A 15,000-nucleotide genomic window follows, 5' to 3' on the forward strand; every position below is an offset into this window, starting at 1 on the left:
TGGATATATAAGGTAGATACCGATTATCTAAAATTGAAGATGAGAGTACACAGTAATACCCGCTCTGAAATAAAAACTATAAGGAAGTTTGAACTCGTTTGTGTGTGCAGTCTTCATCTAGAGTTGTAAAAGCTATGGCATCTGTTTCCTGCATTTCCGATAAAAATTATCATGTTTAGACGTTACCATAGGTCTTAGGTACCGTAAGTTTGCAAATAACCAACCACATCTAGTTGTCTGCATGATTTTATGCACTTCTTAGTCAAGATAATGGGTGTAAATGGCTAATCAACAACTTACACTCATTTCCCTTTGCAATCTGCAACAATTAACAATTATCGAAGAAAATGGTTTGAGAGGGATAACCAATATATTTTATTCCTTTAGATATAAAAGTCAATGTAGGCCTACTAAATGAGCATGTTAAGTGTTTATGAGAGGGATAACCAATATATTTTATTCCTTTAGATATAAAAGTCAATGTAGGCCTACTAAATGAGCATGTTAAGTGTTTATGAACATATGATCCTCCTTGAAAATTATAAACACCCAGTGACCATCCCCCCTGTATGGAGCTTGAGAAAAATTCAACGACGTCAGTCAGTTCTTGAATTCTATGTACTAAATTCATATGCTTCTAAAATTCTCAAAATTGAACCGCCATGTTGTATTCATGCTAGGACTTTGCAACTTGGATGTTTTGTACTGATATTGCCATCCACAGTTAATTTTCTTCAAAATTGAAGTAAAAAAAAAAAAAAAAAAAAAAAAAAAAAAAAAAAAAAAAAGTTTTTCCTGGTTTAGACTAGTTGTCTCTATGGTAAAATGCATTTATTAAACTTTTCGGACAAAAATACCTACTATTATAAGTAAAAGAAAGAAAGAAAAAAAAAAACTTTATAGGAAAGTGTCCCTATTGAAAATGATTATTCCAATTGACTTGGTAATCATTGCATCTTGAAGTATGCGAAACAAGTTTTTTTTATATATATATCACTAGACTTTGAGAAAAATAACAGAGATAATGAACTTTGGCAAGCTGCCAAAATATAATACGCCGTATCTCCATTCTTTCTTTACATGACCTTCAGTATATAATGGGGCTCGTAATTTTCGTGCAATTCAAATGCAGTCTGTTGCTTTCGCTAGAGCCTCGAAGCCTGAGGCCGTGTAATAGCCCTATTTTTAAATTCTGACCATAATTCAAAAATATATCTTTTTTAATGCTGAAAAAATAGACAAAAGATAGTTCTCTAAGTCAACCAGTCCCCCCACCCCAAAAAAAAGGATATTAAAAAATCGGGCGTTGATCAAATAGTCTTGAATGTCGGATAATTCAATATTTCAAAGGATCGTTGATCCTAAGTTCGGCAGGCAGACAGTAAGGGCATTCTTTTTGCTGCACAACTTCTAGTTTTGCTTCATATCACTTTTTCAGTTTGTTTTTTAAAGAATCAAAATATTCATATGCCATTTTTTAAGGGCATAGGGCAATTGGATGATGTAGGGAAGGAATAGTAACTTTATTTATGAGGAGGAGAAGAGCAGGTAGATATCTGAGGAGCAGAACAGGAAGGTGTAGGAGAGGGTGGAGTGGAATGTTTAGGTTGCCTGGTATAACATATAAAGTGAGGAGGAGGGGTAGGTATCAGGGATGTGGTAGAGATTGGGGTATCAGGGTTTAGACTGGAAAACGAATTTGACTGGAGGATACAGTGAGATGTAGGATGGTTTAGGGTACAGGGGAGAGATACTGGGGGAGATGCAGAAATATTTTTTTATAGATGGTGGGGGAGCAGAGGGAAGGACTGTTTTGGAATAAGTTCAGAGAAAAAAACCTCGTCGTCATGCTTCTTTAAGAGTCTGACCTCATGTAGAGTGAGGCCTAGTTTAAATCTGAGGACTGCTGCTTCACATTCAAGCTTATAGGGAGGGCAGCTCCTATAAAATACATTATGGGAATCTCCATAATTGGCACATGACTGAGCAAGGAAATTGAATGGTCATGTCCAGGTTGGGCACATAGAGGGCATTGGGCTGTGGAATGACAGTGTTTGGCGAGATGGCCATTCTAAGACAATCCACCAATATTAACGTCATGGGGGAGGTCATGTCTACGGAAGCTAATCTTGCCAATATTGACATGGGACTTGTGGTGAGGGATGAATAGTGGAACACTGTACTGCCACCAGCATCCTATTCACCAAGGCAGATAAATAGGTCATTTTCACAGTCTGACAAGTCCTTGTTGTAAATAGGATAAGCATTTTGGGGGGATAGAAATAGTTCCAGTACAAGTATTAAGAGAGGGGAGAGGTTCAACAGAAATGAGTTTGTCAGTAAAGTCAGTTAGGGTTGATAGTGCACGAGCTTGGGATTCAGATGTAACTGTGACAAGGTGTGAAAGATCAGAGACTACGAAAGGTAACCTTGCCTACTTGTTTTTGGAAGCACTGTTAAAAGAGAAGGCTATTCTCTAAATAGGGGGATGTGGGGGAATCACAAAGAATTGATCCCACTTGGCTGGGTCAAAGAGAGTACTCAGAAGGTTTGCAGAGGTAGAGACAGTAGAAGGATGAGAGCGAGAGGAAGATAGGATGGTGTGGACTGGAGTAGCGCTGTGGGGGGGAGGACAATAAGGATGAAGAGTAGTAATAAGGGAAGAGGGGGTAGACATTTAAGAGGACTATGCAGTAGGAGATGGAGAGGAATATGTTGGGAGAGAGGACAGGGTGCTTTCTGGAGGTTGATTAATAACCTGTGTGGGTGTTTTGGAATGGTTAGAGCTGTTTGTAAGCATCAAAGAGGGGGTATTAGTATTAGTGGTCAGAGTCATGGTCAAAGGTGGGGCAGGGGTCAGAAAACCATCAAAATCAAAATTAAATAGGCTAGTTGGTGAAGGTCCCTTAATGCCCCTATTAGGGGTAAAGAATAAAATGGGGGAAAGAAACAGTCTACCCCTTAGGGTCCCCATAAGGGGTAAGGGCTAGGCAGTTAACCAGGGGAATACCATGCCCATGGTTCCTGGAGGCTGTTCATAACTGACACAAAGCCAGCCTTTCATCCTTTCAGTATGACTCTCACACCTTAGGAATGGGATAGAAGAAGGGGATGAAGAAGATACAGAAGAGGAAAGGAGAGAAGAAGGACCAAACAAAGTTGAGTTGAGGCAAAGGCTGAGGCCCAAGGTAGGGGTAATCCCTTACATTGGGCTTAGTCTCCGTCTCCTAAGCCCTCCCATGACAACAACGAGCAAGGTATTGGGAGGGAACTTGAGGAGAAGGAGGATGGATATCAACAAATACTTTAAATATACAAGGAATAGGAACAGAGGGATTGGAGGACTGATGGAGTGAAGTGTTCCCTTGGTCATCTTTAGGAGGTTTTGGATGTCTTCCAGAGTTTCTGGAAGGGTGTTGGGTTAGAAGGTCTGAGAAACAAAGGTGAGGAGGAGAAGCGGGGATAAAAGCTTGAGGAGCAGAGGAAGAGGAGGGTGTAGGAGATGATGCAGTATGAGAAGAATGAGTGGAATGTTTAAGTTGCCTGGTGTGACAAGAAAGGTGAAAAGATGGAATAGGTATCAAAGAGGTGGTAGAGATTGGAGTATCTGGATTTAGACAAAAAAAAAAAAAGAAAAAAACTTTGCTTGGGGGAGAGGGGAAGCAGAGGTAGGATGGCTCAGGGTAGGGGGAAGAGATACTAGAGAAAATGCGGAGACATCTTGAGAAGATGGGAGAGGAGCACAGAGAAGGACAGTTTTCAAATAGGTAGAGAAAAAAACCTTGTTGACATGCTTCCTGTCTGAACTCACATAGAGTGAGACCTAGTTTGAATCTGAGAATTGCTACCTCACATTTGAGCTTATAGGCAGGGTAACTTCTATAAAATACATTATGGGAGCCACCACAATTGGCACACATACGTGAATAAGCAGAGCAATTTGAACAGTCATAACCAGGTTGGGCACATAGAGGGCAGCAGGCTGTGGAGTGACAGTTTGGCTGGATGGCTAAAACGCTACCTTTTTAAACATTGACAAGAGGTCACTACGGTTGGACAGGGAAGGACACGCCACCCATATAAACTTCATGGGGGAGGTCTATAGGTTTGCCATTGAGGTCAGTTAGAGCAGATAGTGCATGAGCTTTGGACTTAAATATAACCGTGACAAGGTGTGAACAATCAGAAAGACTGCAAAAGGAAACTTTGCCTACTTATTTTTGGAGACATTGTTGTAAGAGAAGGGTATTGTCAGAGTAAGGGTATGTGGGGGGAATCACAAAGAATCAATCTAACTTGCAAACTCAGAGGGTTTGCAAAGGTGAAAGTAGTAGAAGGATGAGGATGGGAGGAAGAAGGGGTATTGTGGAGTGAAGTAGGACTGTTGGGAGGAGGACAATACAGATGAAGAGTAATAATATGGAGCATTAGGAGATGGAGTGGAGAATGTTGGGACAAAGAGTTGCATTCTGGGTGGGTGATTCGGAATGGATAGAGTTGTCAGTAAACATTGAGAAGGGAGTATTAGTGTCAATGGTCAGAGCCGTGGAGAAGGGAGAGGCAGGGGGTGGGAAAACAACAAAATCAAATTTAGATAGCCTAGTTGATGAATGGGCGAGCCTTAATCTTTTATCGGGCAAGTGACCATATATGATCACTTAAATACATGTATATATATGAGGTATTTAAAATGTGTGCCTGGAATGTGTCCCCATAAGGGTTAAGGGCTAGGTAATTAACTAAGGGAATACTGTGCCCGTGGCTCCCAGAGGCTGTTCATGATTGACAAAAAGTTGGCCTTTCATCCTTCAGCATGGCCCTCACACTTTAGGAATTGGACAGAAGAAAGGGATGAAGAAGTGGTAGAAAAGGAAAGAGGGAGAAGAAAAGACCATGAAAAATTAGTTGAGGCAAGGGCTGAGGCCCCAGGTAGGAGTGATCCCCAACCTTGGGCCTCTCCACAACAACAAACAAGGGATTAGGGTGGGTGGGAGATTGTTAGTTTGTTATCATCAGCCAACAGTGAAATTTTGTCATCTATCCAGGACAGAATAAAATCAGCATTATTCAGTTATGTTCAGGTTACAAGAGGAAAAACACCAGGGCAACAGAATTGTTGCAGGTCTGAAAATAGGAAATATGCAATCCTGGGGCCGGATGCACTAACAAAGGATTATAATGCATTTACCAGCAGTTATTTACCATTGCGTTTAGCAGTGATGGTGAAGTGGGATTCACAAAGAGATGGTAACTCAAACTGACTGAATTACAATTGTAAATCGACCCATTCTAATGATAGCCAACAGAAGATTTGATTAAGGCTTAGGCAATCCCGTGACATAATATTTTTGCTAAGTATGTAAAAGTAAAGGAGTTATAACTAATATATACTCAGCAATTTTTTTTTTTTTTCTTTTTTGGTTTATTTTGGTATTCTCTGGTAGCTAGCTGGCAACTCTGTTTACCCATTAGCTGATCGTCAAGACTGGGACTCTGGGAGACAAAACTCCTACCTCCACAACACCATATCGCAGACGTAGGCCCATACAACACAGTAAGGGGACACTATTAATTGTAGATGTTATTTAAGTATTTAGTAAATGTAATATGATCAGAAATATTTTTAATCACAGCTGCAGCAGTTGTTTATACATTTAGATACCTCACGTGGTCAGGTTAGACAATGCAAAGCCTATGGTGACATGCAGTATTTCTACAATCATGTGCAGTTATTACCATTAGTATTTTGCAAAAGAGGAAGACCATGTACCAGCTACACTTCAGAATACCATGTGAATGCCATAGAATGCAGCAGGAATGACACAGAGATAAAAAAAAAAATAAATAAAAAAAAAAAAAATAATAATAATAATAATAAAAAAATAATAATAAAAATACAAAAAGAATCGAGGGAAAAATATCCTAAACTTCGCAGCACGATATCTCAAAACTACACTTCTCTCAAAAGTTTTCATCATTTTTTAAAAAGCTCCTTAACTACTTGGGTGATTCTAAAGGAGTTTGGATCCTTTGAAAACTGAATAAATTTGTTATGTTTTTCTTAGCGCCAATTTTCATTGAAGGTAATAGAAGTCCATATATTATATCTTTATGTTCACATGACTTAACATTTAGAAAAAATAAATTCCCTCTAAACTGAAAGGAAATTAAAATTTCTGGTCTTTGCAAGTTTTAGGTATTGCTATAGAGTATAAGTGGTATTTTTTTCATCAAGTTTATTCAATGGATTAGTGCGATTATAAAGATTTTGTGATTGTTCAAAAACTTGTTTTTCTTAAATAACTTCCTAACTTATTACCCAAATGATATGAAACTTGGTGGTGTTCATCACTTTATATGTATATGTAACATATTAAAAAATCACAAAAATACAATCATAACTGACGAACTTCGTTCTTGAGCACAACGGCCCACTTAAGGTAATTCCACCAATCAGTGAACTCCATAGATAATCTTTTAGTTACCTTTTGGCCAATCATAAAACATGTAGACACAAGATTATAAAAATCATTATCAGAGCTAAAACACCATTCAAGCATGTGTAGAAAAAATAATAAAGATTGATTTAAATACAGTCATCATGTGGGATGGTAATAGACTTCCCTGGCTATCTATTGTTCAAATAGGAACCAATACAAACAGTTTTATATTAATATATCATTACCTCAAACCAAAGAAACTGTCCAAACAGTTTTCATTTATCTATTCATTTCTCATCATCGTTGAACAAAGAACCAGTGAAACAATATTTATTCATTGTCATCTATCACCAAATAAAGAAAATATTTCATGCTCATTCTTGCCATGAACCTTGGAGTTTGTTGTTTCTTTGTCAAAATACCAACAGACACAGAAGTTGCTATACTCGTTTAACATTGGTATTGCCAGTTTATATATCAGCAAGGTAGTTATTTTCTATTGAATTTGTAATGATTATGTCAAAGAAGAAAAATTCTTAAAGAGTTCTCTTATCTATCCATTCCATGTATTCTACAGTCTAATGTAGGCCTGTCTACCTATAATTTTACGAGAATTTGTGTGGCTATTATTCTTGACAGTTTCATGTGAAATTTACATTCCTTCGCCATGTCCATATTGTGATATCTGTTAGCCATCATACAAATTTAATCAGGTATAAAAATAAACCAAAAACTTTGCTTGAATATTGATTTTTGGACAAAATAGCAGATGACATTGTTTTCCCTGAGGTTACAAGTGCTCTGAACACTGGTAAAATTTACCATGGTAATTCTGATGGCAAGATGTTAATGAATACAACCAATGTTTGTTTGTCAAGGGAACTATAATTACCAGAAATTTTCCCTTTGTTAGTGCATTAGTGAATCCAGCCCCTGTCTGACTTATCAATAATGAAATAAAGTTTTTGCGCATGTTGGTAATCCTGAACTTTCCTGGATGATCAAAGGATTTGAGAGCAATTGTGAATATGAAAGTTGTATATGACAGATGACATTCCAATAGTGGGATTTGACATTATCTTTCCCAAAACACTGACTATGAATATGGCTGCAAATTGTGATTCTGTCTGCATTTAGGGGCAGAGTCTCTGGTACGATCACAAAATTCGTTTTCCAGTCCTCCTTGCATTAGTTTTTTTTAGATAGATCATTAATTTTTTTATACAATGTGCATGTTTATGTGATGCTTGAGCACAAGAAATTTTACTTTAAAAAAACTGCGTAAATTTTTGTGCTAAAAAAAAAAGAAAAAAAGAAAGAAAAAAAAAAAAAAGATGGTAGAATTCGCAAATTATGTAATAGTTTCCTTATAGTGAATAGTACTGCAGTTTCCTTCTGACCAGAGTTAGTCAACAAATAGGAGTACAAAATGTAGCATTTATGTAAATCTATCTGAAACGACAATGTTTCAGTTACCTTGCAAAAAAGCGCCTTTTTTTTTTGTCCGAAAATCGCCATTAATTTTTTTCAGTAAAAAATGTATTTGGTGGAAATAATGCATGACTTAGCTACAGTTAGTAGATACGAGCTGGACAATCATTTTGCAACAAGAATGATTAAAATCGCATAATTACACACAAAGTTAAACTTACTATCATGCGTGAAAATATGATTTTGAGAAAATAGCAGTTTTTGTCATTCATCTTGATTACACCATAAAGGTCATAGCAAAGATTACCAAATGTGAATATCTACTTAGACAATTCCTTGGCCTTTAATATGAGTCCTGTGGTAGAGGGTCAGGCCTTGTTCAGGTAATTTTAGGTAATCTTTATGTAAAGGTTAGGTTAGGTTAGGTGGGAGTGTTCTCTGAAAAGTATACTTTCAGATGTCAAGGTTCCTGGTTTCCTGTCATTTACATATCATAATATATCATAAATCATATATTATGCATTTCTTATATATAAATGACATATTGACAGGTTTTCAACAGGTTGAAAATATAACACGTATACTCCCGACAACTTTATCAATCGCACTGTTCTCCCGTACTTGCTGCTCCTGCCTGCCTGCTGAACGCAGCCTAAACTATCGTACAGCAGTATCATTCCAAAGAAATTTGCAAAATCAGCTAAAAAAATTCAGAAAATACAAGAAAAACAAAGCATGAAGCAAAAAGGGGTGTGGCAGCACGAGGGCATTTAAATACTCCAGACATTTAAACCACGGAAAGGAGCGCATTACGCATCTGGCAACCGGCACCCGGGGTGCGTCACATGCTCACGTATCCACACACAAAGTTTGAAAAAATCGTAATTTGTGACCCGTACCAACGACTCTTCACCTTGAGCGTACCAATTACAGCACATGGGATTCATCAGGTTTACCAATCAGTCCCTGAAAAAGTCACCAGGGAAGGGGCTTGCCCAAGCAGTTCAATAATATAGTTTGTAAGTGAGGGACTCCCCACACCCTTCCCTAAGGACTAAATTGTGGGGCCCACACTATTGTTTCAAAGGGGCTGACATGCTCTAGAACGAAGCTTGTCAATTATGATCAGATTATCGCAATTAATATGTTACATATACATATACTGAGATTTACACCACCAAGTTTCATATAATTTGGATAATAACCAATAAAGTTATTAAAAAAACAAGTTTTTGAAAAATCCCAAAATTTTATTTCAAACTTACCCATTGACTGAACTTGTTGAAAAAAATACCACATATAATCTATAGCAATACCTAAATCTTGTACGGACAGATTTTGAAATTTCCTCTTAGTTTTGTGGGATTTTTTTTTTTTTTTTTTGTCTTATGAATATAAAATATAATATATGGACTTCTATCACCTGAAATCAAAATCGCTTCATACAAAAGATCGCAAATTTATACAGCTTTCAAATGATCCAAGCCCCTTTAAAATCACGAAAGTAGTTATGCAAAATTATTTTAAAATGTTGATATGGTATAGTTTTGAGCTATCAGGCTTTGAAATTGAGGATACTTTCCCCTGGACTTTTAATTTTTTTTTTTTTTTTTTTTTTTTTTACGAATTATGTTCTCTTTGTCAGTCTTGATGCATTATATGGCACTGACATGGTATTCTGAAGTGTAGCTACTCCCTGGTCCCGTCCTTTTACTAATCGCACTAGCTGCATATGGTTGTCTAAGTGCAGCTTTGTCTTCACAGGCTTCACAGTGCCTTTACAATACTTAGTATGGCATTTCATACAATAAACAACTGCTGCAGCTGTGATTATGAGATGTATTTCTCATCGAAAGGTTTATAAGTTACAAGAATAATATCTATCATTAGTTGTATGCTCTTAGTGTGCGAAGAGGGCACATCAGGGATACGTCTATGTGAGGGTGTCGAGGAGGCAGCCTCTCATTTTTTTGGGAAACAATTTAGTAGAGTGTATTTATTTGCACAAGCATGATAAAGCAGTGATTGAAGTGGGAGCAGGGGGGGGGGGGTCAGAGATTTAGTATTAACTTCTGAGTATTTAGCAGAAATATTACATAACAGGATTGCGAAAGCCTACTAAATTACAAGAGATTTTTTTTTAATTTAAGTATTTTTGAAAGAGTACAAACTTTTGGGTCAAATTGAGTTATCTAGCGTATAGTATAGGTACATGAATGAGAAAACTACCAAACAACTATCATAGACCAGCTGTGGTTAGTTCGCGGGCAGCAAACATGAGACCCGCTAAACACCTCCAGCTTGTTGCAATCATGCATATGGTATTTGATTATGACATTGCGCATATATATGAGTTCATGAATGTTCAAAGAATACTTTTATATCAATATCAGAAAAAAATTATATCACAGGGATTTATGACAAAATATTTTGTGAAATACATATATAAAAAAACAAGTTTTGTGTCCTTTTACACATGAAATATGTTTCCATCAAGACTCCCTTATAATATGTTGTAGCTTACAAAGTAATCTGTACTTATTTTAAACCGAGTACAAAGCACTAATGTTTGAAAATAGCTGTATAAGGATTTAAATACTTCCATTAGACTTCGCTCAACGGTCTGTGGAGAGGGAATGCACAAAAGAGGAGGGAAAAAAAAGTCAATTTTCTCCAATCGATATTTCTTTTATGATGAAATGAGTAGGGAAAAGTAGTCATTCCCCAGGATGGTCCCCTTAATATGGTCATTAGTCTCAGAGGAGCATTGTTACACAGTAAACAATCACCAATACTTTCACTTATTTCATTTGTGATGGACAACAAATGTGATTCACACATATTAAACCATGAATAATTGAAACAAGGAATTGTAAATGCAAGGTAGGATGGCCGTGTGAAACTAGAAAATTAACTCTTTCCCAGTTCACTTTATGCCAAGTGTTTCCTTATCAATTATCAAGTTCACTTTTTTCTTGGTCACCCAGATAACACCTCGGCATAGTTGGTGAATAATGACATTACATTTAAGCGTTTACATTTAATCTACTCTAACCGTAAGCAAGTCGACGATATTTCTGCCTGCGTGACGGCCTTGGAGCTTTGCAAAGGGTAGCTCCTGACTGGACTAGGAAAATTGAACACACTTACAAGAAGGAACAGTTAACTTTCGGTGAATGTGGCACACAGGTTTCTAAGTCTGCTCTATCTGCATGTGACTGAGAAGGTTCCCCACATGTTACACTGAGAGAGAAAATAGCAAGCAGAAGAGGCACAACTACTGTGCGAAACTTTTCTCTCATGATTGTAAACAGTAACAAGCAATGCTGCAAACTTTTATGGCTTCAGCAGTTACTCCTCATAAGATAGAAAAGAAAAATAAGTACAACTGGTGCAGTTAGACTTTTGGTACTAATCATCTGTTATATCAATATAAGTTTATTTGCGAACATAACGAGGCTACAATAGAATATTCATCAAGCAAGAGCGGCGGCCTAGTTGGCATGCCTGCTCGCGGTGTGCCATCTGTCGGCCATCGCAGCAACCGCGTTTTATATTGTGCTCTGAGGACGGGAAAAGCACGCCGCTTTGGCGGTCCAGTTTTAGCTATTGTGTGAGACTCTTACGTAATCCGAAGTTAGTTGAAAACAGAGCAGGCTCAGTAGTCACTTTTCATAACAATGGACCTACAAATAGAGGCTAGTGACGCCTCAAGAAATGAAGTAGAAGTAGGAGGTGGAGTAAGCGAGGAAAAGCTTGGCAAGCAATTGCAGGTAGTGGATGTCGGGAATCAGGAATGCGGGGATGTAAAGGAAACCTTGAAGGACGCAAAAGTTAGTGATTGTGCACGCCAGTCAGAGCAGCCCACAATGGGTTCAGGGGAGAGCAAGTGTGGAGTGCAGGCCAATGGCGAGGCCTTTGCGAACGGCGTGCGTGAGGAGGGAGCTGCCAGTGGCGGGGACCCCAGTGTAGCCATCAACAGCAAAGATTTCAGTGTCGCGCCAGACACGCAACAACAGGAGGTTAGTCCGAATAAAAACGACGAAGAAGAAAACAAATTTAAAGTTACAGAACTGATTAATGAAATATTACACCAGTCATCATATTTAGAGGATAGCAATCTGAATGGGCTAGAGTTTGCTGATACTTTGCCAGGAGAGATGGATGCTGCAGACCTTAATATTGCAGTTAAAAGCTCATCACATGTGTTATATCTTAACCATAGAGAGGAAAATGGTTCATCACCCGACTCGGATTCCAATATGACCACTGCAAGCGAGGGCTCATCCACCCCAACAAGTGAATTATCTTCAACCTCGATACACTCATCTGACCAGCAAAACTTTATTAATACACAGGACGCAAGGGTCTTAACCCACCTGATATGCTCCAACAATTTGGCAGATCCAGATTGTAGAATAGAAGACAAGCTTTCAAATGAATGCAATCCAAAATTGTTGCTTGAGGTGAGCGTTCCTGATTGCATAAATGACTTAGATGCCTTATCAGTTAAAGAAACCATATTAGAAAGTAAAGATTCCAGTATTTTGGTAATGGAACTTATTGGAGAGACTGCTGTCCCTCAGACATCATCAGAAAATGTATCCATAAAAGGTTGTCCAGATGCAGAGGCCGTAAAGGTAGAGTGTGTGGACTTTGATGAAGGAGTAAATCTAGACATTAATATCTCACAAGAGAAAGATACACTGTCAGATCAAAATCACTCAATTGTAGTAAACAGTTCAGAAATAGAGGTGTCAAATACTCAACAAAAGGGGCTAGTGGAGGAATTGGAACCAGTTGGAGATGATGATGTAGGACAGGAAACAGATGGAAAGAATTCAGATATTACTGTAAAATCAGTAATTCAGACATTTACTGAAACTACAGACATGTCAGAAAATACTGCAGAAGTATCTGAAAACAAAACTTGTACAAAAGTAGCAGACTCAGAAAATATGGAAGGAGAGGCTTTAGGCGACACAGAATTTGCAGATGTCATTTCTACAGAAACTAGATCCAGAAACATAAATGTGGCTGATGCAGAAGTGGAGACTGAATCAGAAAGAAATCAAGAGATAAATGAAACGAACCAGCCAGAAGAAAGCGATTCCATAAACCTTGAGGTATTTGGTGACCAGGTGAGCACAAGCACAAGTACTATTATATCTGATGAGGGAAGGGATGTTGAAAGTGAAAAGGGATCCATGGAGACTGGCAATCAGATGACAAAGGAACATATTACTACAGACCTAGAAAATAGTGTGGAGAAAAGTGACATCACTGAGGCAGTTACTGCTCTAGAAACTCTTTCTTTAACTGTAGAAGAACCTGAAAAATCTATTCAGAGAATTGAGAGTCAGTCAGCAGAGAGTTCAGGCTTTGAGAATACAAATGTCATGAAACAAAATATGATTGATAATGAATGTGATGGGAAAGTTCTTTGTGAAGTTGAGTCATCAGAATTATCAGGTGAAATAAAACCTGTCATAACTTCTAACAAGAAAGGCAAAGAAGAAAATATAGCTTCAGAGTATGATTGTGCCTGTAGAAGGTATGTCTAATTTTATTCCTTCTTTTCTTTGTATAAAGTCTGTAGACTACATATTTTTGAAATTGTTTTTGTGTCATATTGTTGTTTATTTTGGTTTAAAGTACTATGTACAATATGCACACTATAATAGAAGAGACCCCATTTTTGCAGGGTATTTTCAGGAGAAAAAGTTTTCATTGTGTAATATTTGTATGACGGTATGGCCTCAAAATACAAATGACCAGCTGATTCATAATATTTTGCCTGGATAATTAATATCCAAAAAGCCATCTGAAATTCTGAATGTACCCAGCTATGGAATGCATTCAGCACATGTATAAACTGGCTTGCAACACCAGGTGAGGTGTTATATTTACCAGTTAGAATTTTACCATATATTTTCTGTCTACTATGGATTAAGTCTCTTTAGTTCTATAGTTACCAGCTGCTTATGACAGAAGCGTTAGACCGATTCGGTAACGCCTAGCAACCGCCCCTAGCAACGAGCACTTGGTGAAAACAAACCCTCGTTCGTTTGAAAAATCACTGTGCTTTGCTTACAAAGTCTCTGAATTTTTCTGAGAATTTCATTTCTTTGCATGAAAATGCCGAGGAACTGTGTTGTCGTTGGTTGTTCAAACCACAACATGATGGGAAAGAAAGGTTTAACCTTCTATATATTCCCAGATTGCGAAAAGAAACCTGAATAATGGAAGTGATGGGTAGGCCTACAGGCCATGAAACGCGTGAACGCTGATGGGAGTGCTTGGCTATTGGAAAATGTTTACATCTGCTCAGAGCATTTTACTGATGCACATATTAATATATTACACCTTTTCAAATTCCAGAGACAGATAATCACTTTCAAACTCTTGTCTATCTACACTACCTATCAAGCCAAACAAGATCAACATTGTCGACATTAGGTTTTCGCAGTAGTCATATATTCTAGAAAGCACAATAGCAATTCTATTATTTTCATTTTATTCCTTTTTTGTAGTAAATGGATTTATCATAATTTATATTTACAGGCAAACCATCCCCGAATCCACTTCACCCAGACTTTATCCCAAGTGCCTTTAAGCACTGTCCATTAAATGAAAACAAAGCAGGTATACAGTTGCCTGTTGCCTTTGTCGGAAATGCTATATGGTTCGGCAGAAGAAATAACTGAAGAGGGCCTATCTCTTGAGGTCAAATTATTGAGGAGAGAGAAAAATGCTTTGATGTTAGGAAATGGCATTGATTTCAATGAAAAATGCTCTATATAGCTAAACGTCAAACATTACTGTAGCAAATTATGTTATCATAAAATTATTATTATTGTGATCTGGGTTATTGATAGAATAGTCGTAGATGTCGGAATATTAAATTTTTGGTCATTTCAAAGGATCGTTGATCCAGATTTCGGTATGAGTACTATACAGCTTCTAGTTTTGCTTCATATCACCTTTTCGCTTCGTTTTTTGAAGAATCAAAGAATTCATACACCATTTTCCTTCACGTTGATAGCGAGGTATCTGTGAGCGAAGGGTTTGTTTTCACCAAGTGGAATGGCGACTCCGGCTCGTGACGTCACACCGAATCGGTCTATAT

General features: G+C 37.7%; 2 protein-coding genes across 2 annotated transcripts in view; one reads left to right on the forward strand and one right to left on the reverse strand.

Moving 5' to 3' along the window:
* The window catches only part of LOC113808368 (TM2 domain-containing protein amaretto), a 20,037-nt gene extending 8,830 nt beyond the window's left edge, over nucleotides 1-11,207 (reverse strand). Inside the window, exon 1 of the mRNA XM_070132897.1 lies at nucleotides 11,022-11,207. Coding sequence (XP_069988998.1) covers nucleotides 11,022-11,173 — 152 coding nt within the window. The 5' untranslated portion in view covers nucleotides 11,174-11,207. The remainder of the gene's footprint in view (nucleotides 1-11,021) is intronic.
* LOC113808378 (serine-rich adhesin for platelets) overlaps nucleotides 11,193-15,000 on the forward strand; it is a gene marked incomplete at its 3' end in the record, with an annotated part of 90,646 nt that continues 86,838 nt past the window's right edge. Inside the window, 1 exon segment of the mRNA XM_070132895.1 lies at nucleotides 11,193-13,425. Coding sequence (XP_069988996.1) covers nucleotides 11,552-13,425 — 1,874 coding nt within the window.

Source organism: Penaeus vannamei, chromosome 18 (assembly GCF_042767895.1).
Source record: "Penaeus vannamei isolate JL-2024 chromosome 18, ASM4276789v1, whole genome shotgun sequence".
NCBI lineage: Eukaryota > Metazoa > Arthropoda > Malacostraca > Decapoda > Penaeidae > Penaeus > Penaeus vannamei.